The sequence below is a fragment of the Crocodylus siamensis genome, chromosome 4, assembly GCF_052110815.1.
Source record: "Crocodylus siamensis isolate JL-2025a chromosome 4, ASM5211081v1, whole genome shotgun sequence".
NCBI classification, from domain to species: Eukaryota; Metazoa; Chordata; order Crocodylia; family Crocodylidae; genus Crocodylus; species Crocodylus siamensis.
Genome location: NC_143398.1, coordinates 13252439 through 13270777, shown reverse-complemented (window position 1 = coordinate 13270777; position 18339 = coordinate 13252439). Strand labels below are relative to the sequence as shown.

The following is an 18339-nucleotide window of genomic DNA, read 5'->3' as shown; positions in this document are numbered from 1 at the left end:
GGCAAGGCTAGCTTGCTCCATTAATGGACCATACAACATTTTAAAGTCAGCAGGGTAGATCAGAGATAGATCAGTGGAGACCTACGGTCATTATCATGTGGGGTCCATGTAGAGTTCATGGGTGTCCTCACTCTGATACTCAGTAGGAGCAGGCCTGTGTTAAAAATGCACATGTAACATGTGTTACTTTAGTTAAACCTGGGCCAGATTTAACTGGAGAACCACCATCTCCCTTGCAGTTAGTCCAAGACGATAAACCAGTGAATGGATAGGTAAGCGGGCCGATCTGTCTTTTCAGCTCCTTGTGATGGTCCCTCTAGTCAAGGTTGAGGTTCGCTGGTGCATGATACAGGGAATCTCTCGGGTGCCATAGCAGGTAATGAATACACAGAAGACCAGATAGAAGACTCCCTTCTCCAGGTCTGGGAGTGTAGGGTTTTAACCAACACTGAAATGTAATTATGGTTTAACAGTAACAAATGTCCCGTGCAGATATCTGGAAGGTAGTGATGTTGCAAGGTTACATTCAATAAAAGGAAGCTCTGGTTCTTTCCTATTATTTTTCCGTGCCCAAACTGACTTGCAAAAAAACCCTGACATGTTTGGGGCAAAGAGACACAAGCCCAATCTTGCTTTGTTTCTTAACCATTCAGAGTAGCTTCGTTATCAGCCAGGCTGGTTAGCTGAGTGCCCCTGAGAAATATTCAGCTGTTTGCGCATGCAGGCTGGTTTATAACACAATGCTAAGTCCAGCAAAGCAGTTAAAACAACCTTTACCAATGCAGTCAAACTACGAGATAATACACACCTTCCATAATGTGCGTTTTATGGCTGCTGCCTTTCAAGGTCCCGTAGATCAACTTGGACATAAAATATATGGACAGGGGAGGCCTGAATAAAGTTAAGGAAAGGGGAGAGTAGACAGATCATTCAAGGGTAGACAGGGCTAGATGGTTCAGGGGTCCAGAGTTATAATTAACATGGGAAAGTTTGGTATGAGCTTTGCAGGTGGGTTTTGACATCCTAAAAAATGCCAGCACAAGTACCACAAATAGTTTTTCCCATGTTAGAGTGGAAGAAGCAATTAATAATAGTACTCAGAGTTTATATAGATAGCACTTGTCACCTGTCAATCTGTTCCAGGGGAGAGCAATCCCTTTATCCCTATTTTATAGGTAGGAAACACAAGGCACTGAGAGGTGAAGCAATTTGCCTAAAATCATCCAGCAGGCCAGGGCTGGAAGTAGGACGTAGGACTCCTGATCCAGTGCTCTGTCCACCAGGCCATGCTTCCCTAAGGTGCACCCATTGCAGTTAGCTAATGATGGTCTTCGCTGCTTGACAATTTCTGAATGTCCATGGGATTATGATCCTCCCAGATCTTCCTACCATTATAACTGGCAGCTTCAATGACACTTTCAGAGTATAGCATGTGTCTACATAGCACCATACAGCACAGCATCACGTAAAGATAACCTGAGCTAGCTCCAGAATGAGAAGCAATATAGCTCTTTCAGCATGGCTTTCTGCTTGGGGTAATTAGCTCTGCCCTGCTCATTAGCCCAGGCTATGTCATGTTGACAGGGCTGTACTGGTCCTGGACCGGAGCTAGCATGTGGGTATGGCATTGCATTGTGCTTATAGACCTATTTATACCTGCCTTATGGTCTTAGAGACTAACCCACATGCTCTCTGAGGCATGTAGCAAGGTGCAGGGACAGGACTGGAGAAGTTTGCAGTTCTTGCTGCCCTCGCTCTGTCTGTTCCATGGTGAGATGTTTTTCAGTCCATCACCTTTCCTGAGCACTTGGCATTTACTAAAGAGGGTCTCCATATTGAGTGCAGTCCCACTGCATTGAAGTCAGCTTCCTCTCCTAAGGGGCAGCCAAACTCTAGCAGTTTTGATTTCTCCAGCAAAATATTAGAGATAAATACAGCATGGTGCTAGCAAGACTAACTTCATATACAGACAATAGGAGTTGCACCGTTTTATGCCAGGATCGAAGTCGGCTGCTACTATCCAGTGTTCAAGGCTTATCATTGCTAAAAAGCTGTTCCTTCTAGTATTTGCTGTTCTCTGAAGCAGAGAAGCTTTGCAGTTGCTTTCTGTCTTTGCTGCTGTGATGTGATGATTATAAATTGTGTGTGAGAGCATACATTTTGTTAAGGCTGCACTTTTGAACTTGTGCTTGATTCAAGTTTGTTTCTGCAGCAAAAAGAAACCTCAGCGGCACATGTTTGGAGTCCAGGCAAAAGTTGTCAGCAGATGCATTGTGTAAAAACACAGTGCCAGATTTACAGCCCGGGGAGACTGTTGGTCTCTAGCTCCAGTGCAGCCCAGTGCCTGAGCACCTGCTTAGCTCTAATGCTGAGCGCTTTCCCCTTGGAGTGCTTGTTGCAGAACTGCTGCCTCTGCCGATTGTAAGTGTGGGCTCACGTCACCTGGGGCATTTGTTACTGCCACATGGCATCAGCACATCGCAGTAACAAGCAGGTGACCTCAAAACATCACTGCACCATCTCAACAAGGTGTCGAGGGGCCATTGGTTCTGCAAGTGATTTGGGGTTTGTCAAACCTACTTGCAGGGTGGGATCAAGTCATAAAAATCAGTGCTGATCTTAGAAAATACAGGTGGCATCTTTCTGCCCTTCTAACTGCATCAATCAACAGATCTCCCAGGCTGGATGTTTCTACCCCAGCTCATGGGGAAAATGACTTGTCATGTGTTTGGCATGAATAGTCGCCTTCATTGTACGCTTCCTGTTGCTTCCAAACTAAGGAACAGAGCCATTTCAAGCATATGTTCTTACATTTAGTTAGGGAAGATCTTGCTTTGAGCAAGCAGTTGGACGAGATGACCTCCTGAGGTCCCTTCCAGTCTTTCTTTTTAGGGCTAGGGACAGACAATCAAAAAGCCTGATCCCAAATCAATTCAGTCTTTGCAGGTTAGTCTAACCTGGCTAGGCTAAACCAGTTTATAACCATACAGACATCCCCTCTGGACTGAGAAAATGCAGGCACATACCTGCAGCAGCTCAGGCTAGAAGCTGGGAGGCACTAGAGCACTGGCGACATGTAAGGAGTGCACCCGGGTGCACGTGCACCCCCTGAGCGTGGCAGTGCACCCCCTACAAAAAGGTGCAGCCAACTTACAATGGTAAGGATATCCTCTTCACCTGCCTAGCCCTTACCTGTCCCTGTCAATGGGCAAAGTTGAAGTGCATTTCTGTCCCTCAAACTCACTTCTGCTCGGAGTCTTTGGGCATTTAAACCTGTTCCGATGCGCTGGAAATCCAGCGTGTCAGAGCAGAGTCAATGAACCGAGTCTGCTGGAGCATGTAAGTTGATGCAGTCTGGCAACCTTGTGTCACGTGTATCAGAGGCCCAGCGCACCTCCGCTCTGAGAAAATGGTGGCTTTGCACGCTGAACTAAAACATGCTCTATGTGCTTTAGTTCAAAGCGCACCACTGCCATCTTCTCAGCACGTGGACGCACTGCGCCACTGATGCATGTGATGTGTTGGCACTTCTAATTTGTGCATCTCTCTAATTAAAAGCGCCCGGTGCCATATTGGGAGCACACTTAAAAATGCCTTTAGAGTTCAAGCTCTACTTGGCTGTGCACTTCACCTTTGCTTATGGGATGGTAACACACAGCCATACACATCAAGTATGAATCCTACCTGCAAGCACATAAGAAACCCCGTGGGGCTCATGGGGTGTTTGGGACAGCTAGACTAAAACAGCATAACCCAACGTTTGATGTCAGTGGCCTGCCCCAAACCACTGCCTTCCAAGCAGAGCTGCACAGCCATTACCAGGACCCTTGAAGTCAATAGAAACTTTGCTGTATAATTTCCCTGAATGGTTCCTCATATGGAATTATCCCTGCTACTCTTTGCTGGGTTTCAAGGATTTTCTAATGCCCTCACCTCAATTTTGGGAGAATAATTGGTGATGTATCACTCAGTGAAGTTTAAAAATAAAAAGACACTAGCATTTTTATTAGAGGAAATTGCTTTTCCCCCTTCTTTCAGAGAGCACCCAAAGGATTTGGTTGTTGGACTGAAATAAGGATTAATTTAAGCAGGGACTTGCACAGAAGCCTGTAGGAATCAGGTGCCCCGGGATCCGGTCATCTTCAGTGGGAGTGGGACACTTAAGACTTGATCCTCTTGAGGTCCGTTCCAGCTCTATTTTATTATGATCTTTCAGGTCTTGGAGTCAGAGGCAAAACTTTCATGATGCAGAATGAGGTCCCTAATTCTTTCAGCCTGCTTGCATTGTCCCAGCCTTCACTTGTATAGGCTGCTTCTCATCCAGAGCCTCTAAGGCAGGGGCGGGCAGTTATTTCGGGCAGAGGGCTGCTTACTGAGTTTTGGCAAGACATTAAGGGCCACATGACAGGCAGCCCAGGGAAGATAAATATCAATTTTCTAAAATTTTAGGGGCCCTGAGGGCTGGACAGAATGGCCGGGCGGGCCGCATCCGGCCCGTGGGCCGCATTTTGCCCACCCCTGCTCTAAGGACTTGTGTATACTGTACTGGCAGCTGGTCTTTTGGAAAATGGGTCTAAACTTGTCTTGCGCTCTCTCGAGTCTGCTGATTAACTCCAGAGCCCCAAGTTCCCCCATGAACCCACTTGTACCCCTTCTCAAACCAGCAGGACACCAAGGGCTTGAGAGGAGGCATTGAGGACAGGCCCGGAGCAGCGTCATAGGCAAACTTTGAATTCTGTAGTGTGTCAGCAGACTCAGGGCAGGACATGCTCAGACCCATCCTCGCAGCGACATACCGCTGCCTTGATAAAGACAAACCCTAAGTAAGATGCTGGAAAGTACCAGGTTCCTTTTGAACTGCTTTCTTGGAAGATCAGAGCATATTGCTAGTGTTGCTGGGATGTTTCCCTTAATTTAATCCTGGTAGATTAAGGGCCTGATCCAATGCTGATTAAAATCAGTTAAAAAGCTCAAAATGGCTTTTGTTTTAATGTTGCAAGATCAGGGCTTTAGACCTTAAACTATAGTGATGGTACTAAACCTGAAATCTTCCATAAAACTTTTGTCTCCAGGTTTGGGTAACGAAACACCATGTAGACAGCGCTTTTAAACCACTCCCCAAACAGTCAGCCTTTGTTAGGCTTTTTGAGTCAGGAAACCTTATGCTTTTAGAGGAGATCACAAGAGTATCCCCCAGCAAAATACTCCCAAGGAACTGGAGGGGGGAAGGGAGCGTACTAATTTACCCCTAAGTAACATTTGAAAATAATATAGATGTTCCTGCAGATTGTGATCTTCCACAATTATATGTTGAGTGTTCATTCTGCGTAATGAAACGGCATTTGAGCAATTAGGACTCATTAAAGGATTACAAGAGCTAACCTGCATCATTTCATATTACACCATAACATGGGCAGTTGTAAAATACTGCATGCACGATAGCACCTTCTTATACAAGGACCTCCCTTTTCTCATTGCCTCCCTTTTATTCAATGTCATTAATTATTAGGTCACTAAGAATTTGGAGCTTTGGGCAGCAGTTACAGTTGCAGCTGACCGTAGCTACTCCAAAAAGCTTCTGCATCTGCTGCAACCCAATGGCACATGCAACCTTGCTTAAAATAGATTACGGCTATTTATCATGGTCCGCCTGCAAAGCAACTGGCAAACATCAAACACTCTCACAATGTCACCCAGAGGGAGGTGGGTGATACCACCAATGTATAGATGAGGAAGTTGAGGTGGAAAGGTTAATTGACTTGCTAAAGTTCATAAAAGAGTCAAGATTAGGAACTTTCTAATGCCCAGGCTAGTCAGTCAGTAGTATCTGCCCCGCCTGCCTTCAAGGTGGTTAGCTGACCTCTGCATGGACGTTCATAATCTAGCTTCATATTGTTATTCAGTCTTTTCATTCAAGATGTCAGACTCACCTAGAGGCCTGGGCTAAACCCAGACTGCAGGGCTGCTCACGGTCTGGATCCAGCGTGGGCATGAGTGCAACCACCGTGGTCACCGTGCCATTGGCAGCAAGCTGGGGTCTGTATGTGCTTTCACAGGCTACCACTGCTGCTTCTGGGATTTTCCCAGTCCCTCAAGGACAGTGAGTCACACCACACTTGTCATATCTGGCATCTCTTTGGCCTCACAAAGTCTGATTTTGGAACTTCCTTTTTTCCCAGGCACATCACGGAAACATCTCAGACTGCTCGGTGTTGATGGCAGAACTGAAACAATTCTTTTTTCTCTGGGACCAACCTAAGCACCAGTGACATGTCAGGTGGAGGTTGGCTGTTTCTTGGAGAAATTATATTGTGTAGCTTTTTCTAGCTTTTCACATGTCAAAAATGGTGCTTAGGTGGGTATCTGGGAGCAGGAGACTAACCTATTTGTTGCAAATACAGCAAGCAACAAACATTGCTGTCTATTCATCCTGTCCAAGCAAAATGCAGAAACTCTATTGGAGCCCGAGCCAGAAACTCGGGCACAGAGCTCCCTCTCAGTGCCCAGCTTGCAAAGCCACAGGGCTTGAGGCCCTCTAGCTTTAAGTATCTTCCCCTGCTGGATATCCAGTGAACCAAGTGGGGCCAGGACCTGGTGGTTAGAGCCTTTTGCTGGAAAGCAGGAAATACAGGTTCAGATTCCCTCTGGGTGAAGGGAACTTTGAACTTGGGTCTCTTTGCTCTCCGGGCAGGTACTCGAACTATTGAGATGCAAGGGGAGAGATTCCCCACCTCCTGTTTGCAACCCAGACTGATGCCCCTGCCTGGGGGGAGTAGCATCTAAAACCCATGTTAATGCCCTGAAATGTCACTTCTGCAGGTAGAGTTAGCCAAGCCCATGTCACCTCCCCACTGAAAGGTGGAACTGGATGTTTGCCTAAGTATATACAAATAAAACAAGCAATTCCCTCTTTTTCTGTTTTCCTTCCCAGCTCTTGGAAGAAGCAGTGTTACTTCTAAAATGTACTTCTGTGCTTGGGGAGGGAGGCAGGAGCATAGGTGCGCCTACAGCTATTCCACTGCCCTGAGTCTCCCCTCCGCCGATCAGCGTAACATAGCTATCATGGGAGGTCACTGGTCGATGGAGGGGGACAGGACCAAACCTCCAGCAGTGAGATAATTGCTGCCTTTGAATATATCCAGGGGGGTAAGCGCCAGGGAAGGAAAACTATTTAAATTAATGGACGGTTTTGCCACAAGAGCCAGTGTGGATAATCTGGCCACAAATATTTAGACTAGAAATTAGAAGGACCCTAGCCATTGGAGCAGTCAGGTCTTAGAAGAGTTGGAGAACGGGGGGCAAAAAGCCGACAGAGGTCAGCACGTTTATGTAAAGCAGTGAGAGGGCTGGGGGATCCAGGCATATGCTCCTAGATGGCTGGATCCATTCAGGACATAGACCTGAATGGATTGGGGGGCACATATGCTGCATTTTGCATCAGGCCAGGACTGTTTAAACAAAGGTGCCTTGTGCAATCGTAGCCCTCTTTTCCTCCCTCCCGTGCTCTTCTGTCCATACGAATCTACCCACAGAGCTGCTCCGTGAAATGGTAACGTTGCGGTTTCTACATCCTGAGACAATGCACTGAAAGGAATAAATGCAGCCATCTGGAGAGCTCCCCTCCGATTGTGATAATGGAGGGAAAAGTTACTACATGGCTTTAAGATAAATAAATACGGGGAAGAAAGGAAACCCCAGTGCACTTCGCTAAAGAGGAACAGATGCAGAGCCAGAGCAGCCAGCCAGCTGGGTAGGGTCATATTAAATATTGTGGCTGTGTTCCTGTAGCTTGATCCCCTCTTTGAACTCTCTCTCTCTCTTTTTCAGCAATGAAATTGTAAGGAGCGAATTAAAGAAGCTTCCAGCTCTCCCAACACCAGCACTGAAGGAGCATCCATCCTTGGCTTACTGGTAAGCTATTTCTCTGTATAGATGCTTCTAATCCTCACCTCCGCTGTGAGCCAACCCTGTCTAACAATGTGAGAACAGGACCACAGTCCAGGAGCTCCTGACTTGGCCAGTGACTTGCTGGGTGATGTTTGTGAAGTTGGGTTTGCCGCTCTGTACCTCAGTTTCCCCCTCTGTTAAATGGGTGCCTGACCCACTGGGAGGTCAGTGTCCCAAGCTGTTCACCTGACTCACCCAGAGAAATCCTACTCAAGTCCATGCGCCTGGTTTGCTGCTGTCTTGAGCCTTCTTGAAGCCATTTGCAGTGGTGGAAAGCGGTTATGGCATTTGATCAGGTTGCAACAGCAGCATCTTACGCCCACTGTGCTCTGTTTTTACCGGATTATAAGCAGGCATGCACCATGCAGGATGGGGAAGACACAGGCTCTGGAACTGCTCATATGGGTAAACGATTACTTCCTGAGCATGAACTAATTGATCTCTGTATGGGATCCCCAAAGCCCAAGGGCCTGGCTCTCCTCTTATCTTGGCCTGTGGGTATTCATAGGTTCAGAGCAGGGATCTGTACAACGCTTGGACTACATCAAGCAGTCTCCGGGTGCTATGAGTTGCATTGTTTGTTCATCCTTCTTTCTGTTGCTTTGGAAACATGATCTGTTTGCGCCTCGCAGCAGATGCAGCATCTCAGTTGAAGTCAGCCTGCCCCCTGAATCCTTTCCCCTCTGTCTGCTCCTCCCCTCCTTTTCATCTGTGCAAACAGGAGAATTAGTTTGGGGGAAAGCCCTGGGTTAATACTGAGATGCTCTGATTTGCCTTTCTGTTGGTGACCCTTTCATGTCTGTCTTTAAAGCATTAGGCTCCAAGCAGCAGGGGGGAAGGGAGGAAGGGGAGTGCAGTCTTCTTATCTGCTCCTTTAATTTCTGCAGCCTGGTAATTTGATGATGGCAGGGAATACGGTTTCCATTTTGAGGTTTCTGATCTCTCTTCCCCTGCGGGAGATCTCTCCATTTTTCTGAGCCAGGCTTCATCTCCAGAGTCAGCTGTAACTGGTGCAGCACCAGGGGATGCTTAATCTCTACAGGCATTTTCAGCTCATCAAGAGAGGTTTAGAAACCGGGGCTGTAGCTCAGCATTGGAGGCAGTGGCATGTACAGACCCCCCATGTTTCTCTCCCTCTCCATACTCTCACAATGAACTAAGCCTTTATGATAAAAATAGAGGGGAGAATGCCTAGCAGGCACTGCCTTTTACAAGGCAGAGAGGGAGAGCCGTCTGCTTTCTTGGTCTCCTCTTCAAAATAAGGCCCAGTGCCTTCCATCTCAGCCCAGCCCCACTTACACACGCTTTGCCTTTTCCCATGGCCAGACTGTGCCATGCCAGACCCTGAGCTCCCGTGGATCTTGACAAGCCCCTACCATGATCAGTGTAAGAGCAGAGACTGCAGAGCCGTGGCATGATGACCGGTTTCCTTATACGCATACTCCCTTGGTTTGGATCTTAAATGGAGCCGGGCAACCCAGGCCAGAGAATCTGCTTCAAATACTATTTTATTTACAGCTGTTCCCAAAAAGCACTTTTCCCCCATGAACCTGATTAAGTTCATGCAAGTCATTCATGGGTAAGGACAGACCACTGAGAGCTGCAGGTTCAGGCCCCAGGTCAGAAAGTTCATTGCTTCCCATAACCAAGTGACCTTAGCCCCGCAGCGCCCTTGTGACTCCAAGCTCTTGCCCAACTTTTATTACATTCAGACCTTATTATTTTTCAGAAAAGTTTGTCCTACGCCCCCAAATACTTTTAGTTTTAACACTGGAAAGAGGTGAATAATGACTCGGGCCCGAAGCCACTTCCCTGAAACACTGAGTAGACTTTAAATGATCTCCATGGAAGGATGTTTAAAGCTCTAATTGTCTTCTCAGTCCTTATACGCTGCCTCTGCTTCTTTGCATCTTGCTCTGGTTATGCAGCGTAAGGCAATTTCACACTTTAGTCTTCTGTTTGTCTTCCGGTTCATGCTCTGGTTCTTTCTTGTTAGCACAAAATGATGGGGCGTGATTTTCCAGCGCCGCAAGGATATTTTGGTGTATGCATGTTCATCGGCTGTGCAGTCTTATTTGATCCTTTTTATCCTTCATCCATATATAATGATGTATTTGCATATGTACTCAGCAAGAATGGAAATTCTCGCATGCAAATCATTTTGGATGTCTTTTCACTCCTCCCCTGGCATGGGATATAATCACAAAGGTACATGTTCTTCTTCCTGCGAGCACTGCCTAGCGAACAGAAGGTGGACTACGGGTCTAGACACCAGCGTGTTGAGTTCTGAAGAGGTTTTCATAGCCAGAGCTGAATTAAGGCCATCTAGGACTCTAGGCACCACCAGCATAAGCCCTTGTGGCCTCATATCCTGCCATACTACCAAACTAGGATTCCCAGAATGACTTGCGCCCCACGGCACACATTGCCCATGTTGCCGCAGTGTGCAAGTGGGAAGTGCAAGCAGATAGGGGACTGGGAGAGTGGCTGGAAGGAGGGGCACTCCCTCCAGTGCCCTTTCCCTTAGACGGCACTGTGGCCCTGGCTCCCCTCCTTTGAGTAATATGGCAGACTTCAGAATAATCAGAGAAAATCCCCTGCTCCGAGCTGCTGTTTCAGGCTTTCTTCACTCACATGTCACATTTGCAAGCCTTTCTGTTAGTCTGTGATGGCTAGAGGGATGGTGGTGGCTTTAAATGAAAGCTGAGATTCTGGTCCCACCTTCCAACTCCAGAAACAGGGCCCTGAATGCAGGCCTGCCATGCCCATGTCCTAATTTGGCCCTAAAGGTAGGTACCAGCAGCATAACGTGGAGTGGGCAAGAGGGAGACGTGGCCCAAGGGAGGGGTGCCTCGCTCTCCCATTCCCCTCTCTGCTTGCACTTCCCAGCTGTACATTGCAGCAGCAAGGGCAGCGTGTATCATGGGGCATAATTTTAGGAATTGTAATTTCATGGTGGCAGCAGACCTCACTGCTGCTAAGAGGGGAAGTTGGCCCCCTTTTTTGCCACTGCAATCATCAACTTTTGCCTTCCCTACATGGGCTTCAGCAGCAAAAGAATAGGCTGAAAAGTTTCCGCCCTGGAGCAGGAAACACCACTCCTGCTCTAGAGAACTACAATTCCCAGAATGCGGTGCACTGCGTGAGACACACTTCCCAGACCGCTGGCTGCCTGGTGGGAAAGGGTGAGAGAGGACTGGCCCAGGCGCTGTGTCTGCACGGGATGCCTCTGGTACATATTCCGCAAGATTGAAACACAAATGCAAAATGCAAAATGAATAGGAAACAGAAAAAGTTTTGCTCCACCTGGCTTTGGTTTTCTGACTGTTTCTATTGTATCTTAAATAAGTAGCTCCTAAACCGGGAGCTAATGTGTGCCTCTGCCCACACACACCCAACAAATACCCAAGGAAAATTCAAGGAGCAAAGTGAAGGTTGGATTGCCTAGGTGGGATATTCAGGAGCACCCCAGGCTGTCAGTTTGCCAACATCCTCTGGCTTTCAATGGGAGATGTGTTCCCAGCTCCCTTCCTCAGCCCCTTTGAGAATCCCCCCTTAAAACTTAAGCCTCAAACTTCAAGTTAGGTTTTCTTTAAATGCAGTGCAGAACACCACTTCCACGCTGATCCAGATCTTACGTCTGCATTGCGCCTTGTGCATACAGACACAAAGATAAGTCCCATAAGTCCCCTTGCAGGCAACAATAGGCCTTTGAAAGTCTATTCTCTTGCATGATTTAGGCGATTGCCGTGCTCACCCGATGAGGCCCAGAGCTCTCGAAAACACTGCTATGTTTACAGCAGGGAAGGACTGCCCTTTAGCATATGGTGTTACCTGTAGTAACCCGTAAGTAAAAGCCCATGTTGTTGGCTCCATGCTAACAAGTCTCAGGACGGCTATGAAATGCATAACATGCCAGCAGAGATGAAGGAGCTCTGGGCCACAACATCAGAAGAGCTCAGCTCTCGGTAAGGCCCAGAGACCTATGGGCAGCCACTCAGAACAACGCAGGCTGAATCCATCTGAATATCTGGTCCTTATCGCGGGAACTCAGTCTGGCTCCATGCCCTTTCGAAATCCTGGAGATTTGTCTGCCTACTAGCTCTACCAGCTGCTACTACCAGAGCCTGTTCTCAGTCCTCACATTCATAAGAGCTTTATAACAATCCTTGCCTGTAGACTATCATTCACATACAGGTTTAGCAGCATTCACATGGATGTGTACGAGTTGACAGGCGGGCAGTAGCATGTCAGCTCCATATGATTTCCAGGCACTAATGATCCATTGAGTGCCCTCTACAGCCATCATGTATTACGAGACGAGCTGACATCGCTGACGCGGAGGCAATCTGGAGTCCGTGCCATGATGGTCAGGTCAGCAGGTGGCCCCAGACGATGCCCTGCCACTCGCTCAGCTGTCAGGAAGAGTTAGCCCCATAGCAGCCTGAAGAGCAACAGCTGAAATGATAAACCAGAATGTCTGTAAGCTCTGCTAATTCTCATCCTGCCCAGTGAATTATTGTGCTTGTTTTTATTGGCACGTGTCACGGTGACCCCCCGTGCATGGACTGACACAGGAGACAGCAACCTGACCTCTGTGTCTGACGATTTCTTGCATGTGGCAGCAGGAAAGAGAGAGCAGGAAACAAATCTGTTGTGTGAAAGGAGGCCTGCAAGGCAGTGGGCTTTCACAGTGTCACTGATAATCCAGGGTAGATGATTTAACAGCAGTGCGTGAGACCTCCAGAAAGGAGGGTTACAGAGCTAGCTCTCATACATATTTCAAATGTATTTTTCAAGGGAAGGTAAGTATATCATTTTCCTCATCTTACTGGTGGGGAAACTGAGGCACAGGGCACTGAAGGGAAGTCCCACAGCAGGTCAGTGGCAGACCCAGAAGTGAAAATACCTTTCTCCTGAGCTCTAGCCCAGTGCTTTGTCCACTGGACCACATCTCCCCAGAAGGCAGCTTTCTAAAGACTTGGCTTTCCTTTGAGGGAGCTGTACTTTTGACTAGCTTTCGCAGCCCAAAGGAAGCAGTGTCAGAAAAGTGTAATTATTTTATCGATTTTAAGAGTTTGTAACAAAAACAGACAGCGCGCAGGTGCTTACGGGACAGGATACAGGGAGAGAGAGCTGTTCCTCGCTGGTATTGTGCTGTACAGAGCTAATGCCAGGGATTCATCTCATCAAAAAACTACGAAGAACCAGAACCAGAGCAAAGAACAACCTCTGGGGCCTGGTTCTGCTCTCACACGGGCTTCTGCGATGCCGGAGACAGAAGTGAATCAGGCTCCCATATAATAACCGGCTATGAAGTCATGTTAAAGGACTGTACGTCCTCTCTGTCCTTCTTTATTGCTAGGAACAGTGTTGTCTAGAGACCTTCCAGCATTTGTGCAGTCATGTCATTCAGTTCTTGTTCCACAAGTTAATCTCGCTTGCGACTGTTATGTACCAAAGGCCATAGATGCATATGTACAGCCTCTGCGGGCTTTGGGGAAGCCACCTGCCCTTGGGGATCCAGCTTCTGGGTGATAGGATTTGCTTATGTTTCATTTACTGAATGTGCAAATGATTGGGTGCTATTTGTCAGGAGAGCTGTCATATTCGTTTCCCCATGGACGCAGCCCCCGAGCAGAATGGCACCCTGGACAGTAGGTTGCACCCTGCTGGAAGACCTCCCGGCAGCACACGTTGGCTCGCTGACAACTTTTGTTATTTTGGCAGGATTAGCGGGGGACGTTGATCCCAAGGGAGTGAATGAGGGAGGCAGTTACTCGCACATAACACATGGCAGGAATGCTAGAGAACAGCTGGCAGTTGCCTACTAAACTCTGACAACCATTCTGCTTGAGATTGACCCTGCCCCGGCCTTGCTTTTCCTCCTTTCCTTTGCATTATTACGGTGCTTTTGCATGAACAGAGGACCTCCTCGGTTCAAATGTCTGATTCCCCCACCTGCATACATAATCTCCCGTCTATGTCACGGCGCTCTCCGCACAGCCCCTCATTGTGTGTCGCAGACGAGATTGTGAACGGCCTTTAGCTGAGCTCTAAACAGCAGGGCCAGGTGAGCTCCTTTGCAACGGTCTGTGGCAGGCTAACAGAAACGGGACTGGGAAGACAGAAGCTGGAAGGCAGTCTTATGTAAGCAGAACTGTTGCTGTGCGACATGATCTGCGATGATTTCCAATCAAGGCCCCGGGGGTCTTGAAGCATCTGAGATGAGCTCATCAGCCTTCCTACCCCACCCCAGCTTGCTCTGGCCTTCTCTGCAGCAGCAGAGAAAACCCGCCAGGCTTCTCTTCCTCCTGACAAAAGAGTCCCTCAGCCAGACGGCTGCTTCGCCACAACCAGGGGCCAACGTCACCAACTTGGAGCTTTTGTCCCTAGATAGAACAACTTTTGGGGGGGTTCCTAGTGACAGAGTGCCTGCAGTAAGGGTCCTGTATCAGTCTCTGATATGTCATACCTATTCAGTTATCTAGGGACGCTTCCGATGACTTCAGAAGACCGACCTAGCAACTTTTTGAAGTTAGTTTGGCTGATTTCTGCACCGTTGAAGGAGTGTGCTGAGAGGGCTTTAGGATGGAGCTCTGCAAAGCTTCTACACAATGGTTGCCTATGCACATGCTCGTTGGCTTTCTAATTAGAGTGCATCAGAGCAGACTCAATTAATCGAGTGTGCTCCACGTTCTAATTAGAACGCTCCAGCGTGGCCGCGCTGTCACATTTCTAAATGGCCACAGGACTCGTTATCTAGACCTTATTGAACGGGGGTGATGGTTCCAGGCAGGCCGTGTGCTCTCTGTGTGTGTGCCCTTCTGACTGGCTTTCGTTCTGGGCCTCACTGAATGTGGTTTAGATAAAGTGCCTCATGGCCATTTTTAAATGTCTTGGGGCTTAATACATGTGACGGTGAGGCGTTTTAATTAGAGCAGCTCCTCGGGAACCTCTCTAACCTCCCCACCATGCACCTCTGAGCACATGTACAGGCATCCAGTGTTACAGCCCGTAGAGAGGTGCCCCCAGCACTGTCTGACCTCTTCTAGAGTCCTCTGTAGCTCAGGTTTGGAGGGTACCAAAGTGGTGTAAAGTCGCCATCACCTTCCTTCCCACCGTGCTGGAGTTTTCTGTGTTGTGCCTCCTGAAGGCACAGCAAAGATACCTCATCCTCAGTGTAAAGGCACAATGGCTAGGACATTTGAGTGCATATCTGAGGGCCCGACACTCCAGTCACATCAGTATTATACCAGTGTAATTCAGCTGACTTCATGGGCATTGCTCCTAATTTGCATCGGTGTAGATCAGACCCATTGGAGTTACACCAGTATAAATCTAGTGTGAGAAGAAAAGCAGGCTTGGAGTCTGCCCTCAGGTATATAGGTGCAAATCAGCAGAAGTTTGGCTGAAATTAAAGGAGACCCATGGAAGTGATACACAAACCCCAGCCCATAATTACCCCTGCTGGATCCCCTGTGCTGGAATTCACAGTGTGCGGTGGTTCTGCTGTCTCAATATCCATACGAGCATCAGCAAAGAAGGGAGGAGGAGGCTGTTCAAGGCTGGAGTCGCAAGGCTCGTTCTCTCTCTTTCTCACTCTTATTCTTACTCTGTAGCTGGGGCTAGCCTCAGAAGCTCTGCAAATACTAGGCAATGGTGCATTGTTAATAAGAAGTCTCCAGAATGCTTCAGTAAAGATGAACAGAGGGTTTTGTGCCTCTGTGCTGAAGCAGTGAGGCGTGCTCCTCATTCGCTTCAGCAGCCTGGGTGACCCAAAGGGCCCTTTGGTTCTGCAAGATGATTACAAGAACCAAGGCAAAATAAAAACCAGGTATCTCAAGGCACTGGGTGCAGGTAGCCTCATTGCACTTATTCAGGAGAGTTATCATCAGGAAACTGAGGCACAAAGGAGAAAATCTGAAGCAACGGATCCTCATTCCCCATTGTAAAACTCAAATCTTCCAGGAAACTTTCTTTGAAATCCATTTTTATTTTCTGGTTCATTCTTGTATTTCTGAAATTATTTAAAATCTCTGCCCAGCACCCCCAACCAGTTCCCTGGGCTGGTAGCCATACTTAACAAAAATGTCTGCAGAGCTATTGCAATCTTCCCTGATTAGCAAGCTGCAATGAAAAATAAAACAATTCTGTTTCTCCCTTTCCAGTGAGGACAGAGTCATTGAGCATTACAAGAAGCTGAATGGACAGACAAGGGGCCAAGCAATTGTAAAGTAAGTGAGAAATGCAAATGCCGGGAGTCTGTATTTGCTCTGTGATATTCTGTAGAGGGCTGGAAATTCTGCATAACCGTCTCCCGTCTAGTAACTTTTTTTTAAAGCATGGGCTTTTTCAGGAGAATGTATACACTCCATTCTGCTTCTCAGACATGTGCCTGTCTCTTTTGTTTCGTTCTGCAGTTACATGAGCATTGTAGAGTCCCTCCCGACGTATGGAGTCCATTATTATGCAGTGAAGGTACGTGCCACTGAAAAAAGCCAATTATCGAATTAAACTGACAATAGTGGCAAAACAAAAACCTTAGGCTCCATGTACAATACACTTCACTAAAAGTCCTGCTCCACTTCCTTTGTTAAGACAAACTTGTTTCAACTCTGCAGTGCCTGTTTAGTAAATACAGTTCAGTAAAGGAAAATCCTGTTCTTCAAGATAAAATTCCAGCATCCCCTCCACAATGCTGGAGTGACTGCAGTCAGCCTGCAAGCAGCAACAGGAACTAGTGGTGCCAAAGTGAAGTGCCAGTGGCAGGGTCTGATAGTTTTGGGATACCTGGATTTTGCCCTCTTGTTGCCATATGAGCAGCTTGCTAGGAGTGACTCAAGGACCTGCCATTATTGGCACCTTATAGATGGCAGCTTCCTGCACTTAATCACTAGGGGCCTTCCCTGGGGCTGATGGTTATTCCCTGGGGCTGATCCATTACCTCTTTGCTGCTTGACCAAGGATGGAGAGTTGTTGTCTTTTTTTTAACTGGTGAAATCAATAAACACAGAAAGGAAACTAGAGTTGCTTTCCCCAAAGCATTTCCCCCTATTCATTGCTGGTGGTGTTTTGATATCTTTTATCTTTCTCTATCTGTACTAGTAGGTTTTTGTATGTACAGGGGCATTTTTCATGTCTCTCTGCAAAATGTCTTTCCCACTTATGACACTGTAAAAAGAATAGTATAGGATGATAAAAATCACAAGGATGGCTTTTCTGATCTTTTCCTTCTATATAAAGAAAAGAGAAGCCGGAAGTCCTATTGTAGGACTCTGTGGGCTATGTTTGGAGAGAGAGAAAGTGGTTTTCCCATCCTTTCTCATAGGACAGGTCACACAGCTTCCATTGACTTCCATGAAATAGGAAAGGACTGATCAATTGGGCTCTGGCACCCAAATCTGCAAGCACTTGCTCCCAGAAGTTGTCCCAGGGCACTCTTCAAGTTATCATTAAGCATGTAGCTAATATTACCCGTAGTGGGTGTTGGGTCAGACCCTGCAGGTCCGGTCCCCGTAAGATGTAAGAGCTCAGACACGTTCAGCAGAGCAGCTCACAGGTCCTGGGGCTTTGGATCAAACCTGTATGCAGAGTGTAGAAGTGACAGCCAGTTTAGACCTCTTCCATCTTTTGGCTGGATTTGCATTGTTTTTGGTGCTATTTTTTAACCTGCCCTTCTCTGGCACATTAACGAACCGGATATAATTTCACGGAGGGTTCCAATTACCTACATCACAAAGAGGCTCATATCAGATGTCATCCATTACTCCATAAAATGGCTTTACTGCAAAGTCTTTGGGGTCTGGGCCTGTCAGACCTTATCACTTGGTAGCCTTCGCCTCACATTAATGCGGTGTTTTGTAGATTTATGTCAAAGTTCTCCAGCATAATTCAAGTCAGCTGGGCTATTCTCTTTCACCGGTCTCCAATCTCCGAGGCCAGAGGGAATAAAGTTGAGACTAATTTGCGCAAGGGGTGGGGAAAGGGAGAGGATGAGCCATTACTATAGGAACTAAGGGCTGTGCTTCCATAGGGATACTTTTAGTAGCTTTATGACAAAAGCCAGGCATACTCCATTTGAGGATATGAGGACCTCACAGAGATAATTTAGCAGTATCCATGGTCGGGGATGATCCCTGCCCCTGAATAATGGACTAGGGAATCAGTAAGGATCTTCCCCTTTCATACAATATTATTCCTTCTACTTTATCTCCTAGGACAAGCAGGGAATTCCTTGGTGGTTGGGACTTAGCTACAAGGGGATCTTTCAGTACGACTACCATGACAAAGTGAAACCAAGAAAGGTAAGTGTGTACTTCGCTGTGCCATTTGACCCTTTTCTCACCACTTGTGTTATGCATTGTTCTGATGTTCGAAAGGCGGTTGAAC

General features: G+C 47.3%; 1 protein-coding gene across 6 annotated transcripts in view; it reads left to right on the top strand.

The window, feature by feature from the left end:
• FRMD4A (FERM domain containing 4A) overlaps positions 1–18339 on the top strand; it is a 272648-nt gene that overhangs the window by 191057 nt on the left and 63252 nt on the right. For all 6 annotated transcript variants that reach the window (XM_090041830.1, XM_090041829.1, XM_090041828.1 and 3 more), the window contains exons 8-11: positions 7828–7911; positions 16119–16184; positions 16371–16428; positions 18168–18254. In XM_090041830.1, the coding sequence (XP_089897956.1) occupies positions 7828–7911; positions 16119–16184; positions 16371–16428; positions 18168–18254 (295 nt within the window). The remainder of the gene's footprint in view (positions 1–7827; positions 7912–16118; positions 16185–16370; positions 16429–18167; positions 18255–18339) is intronic.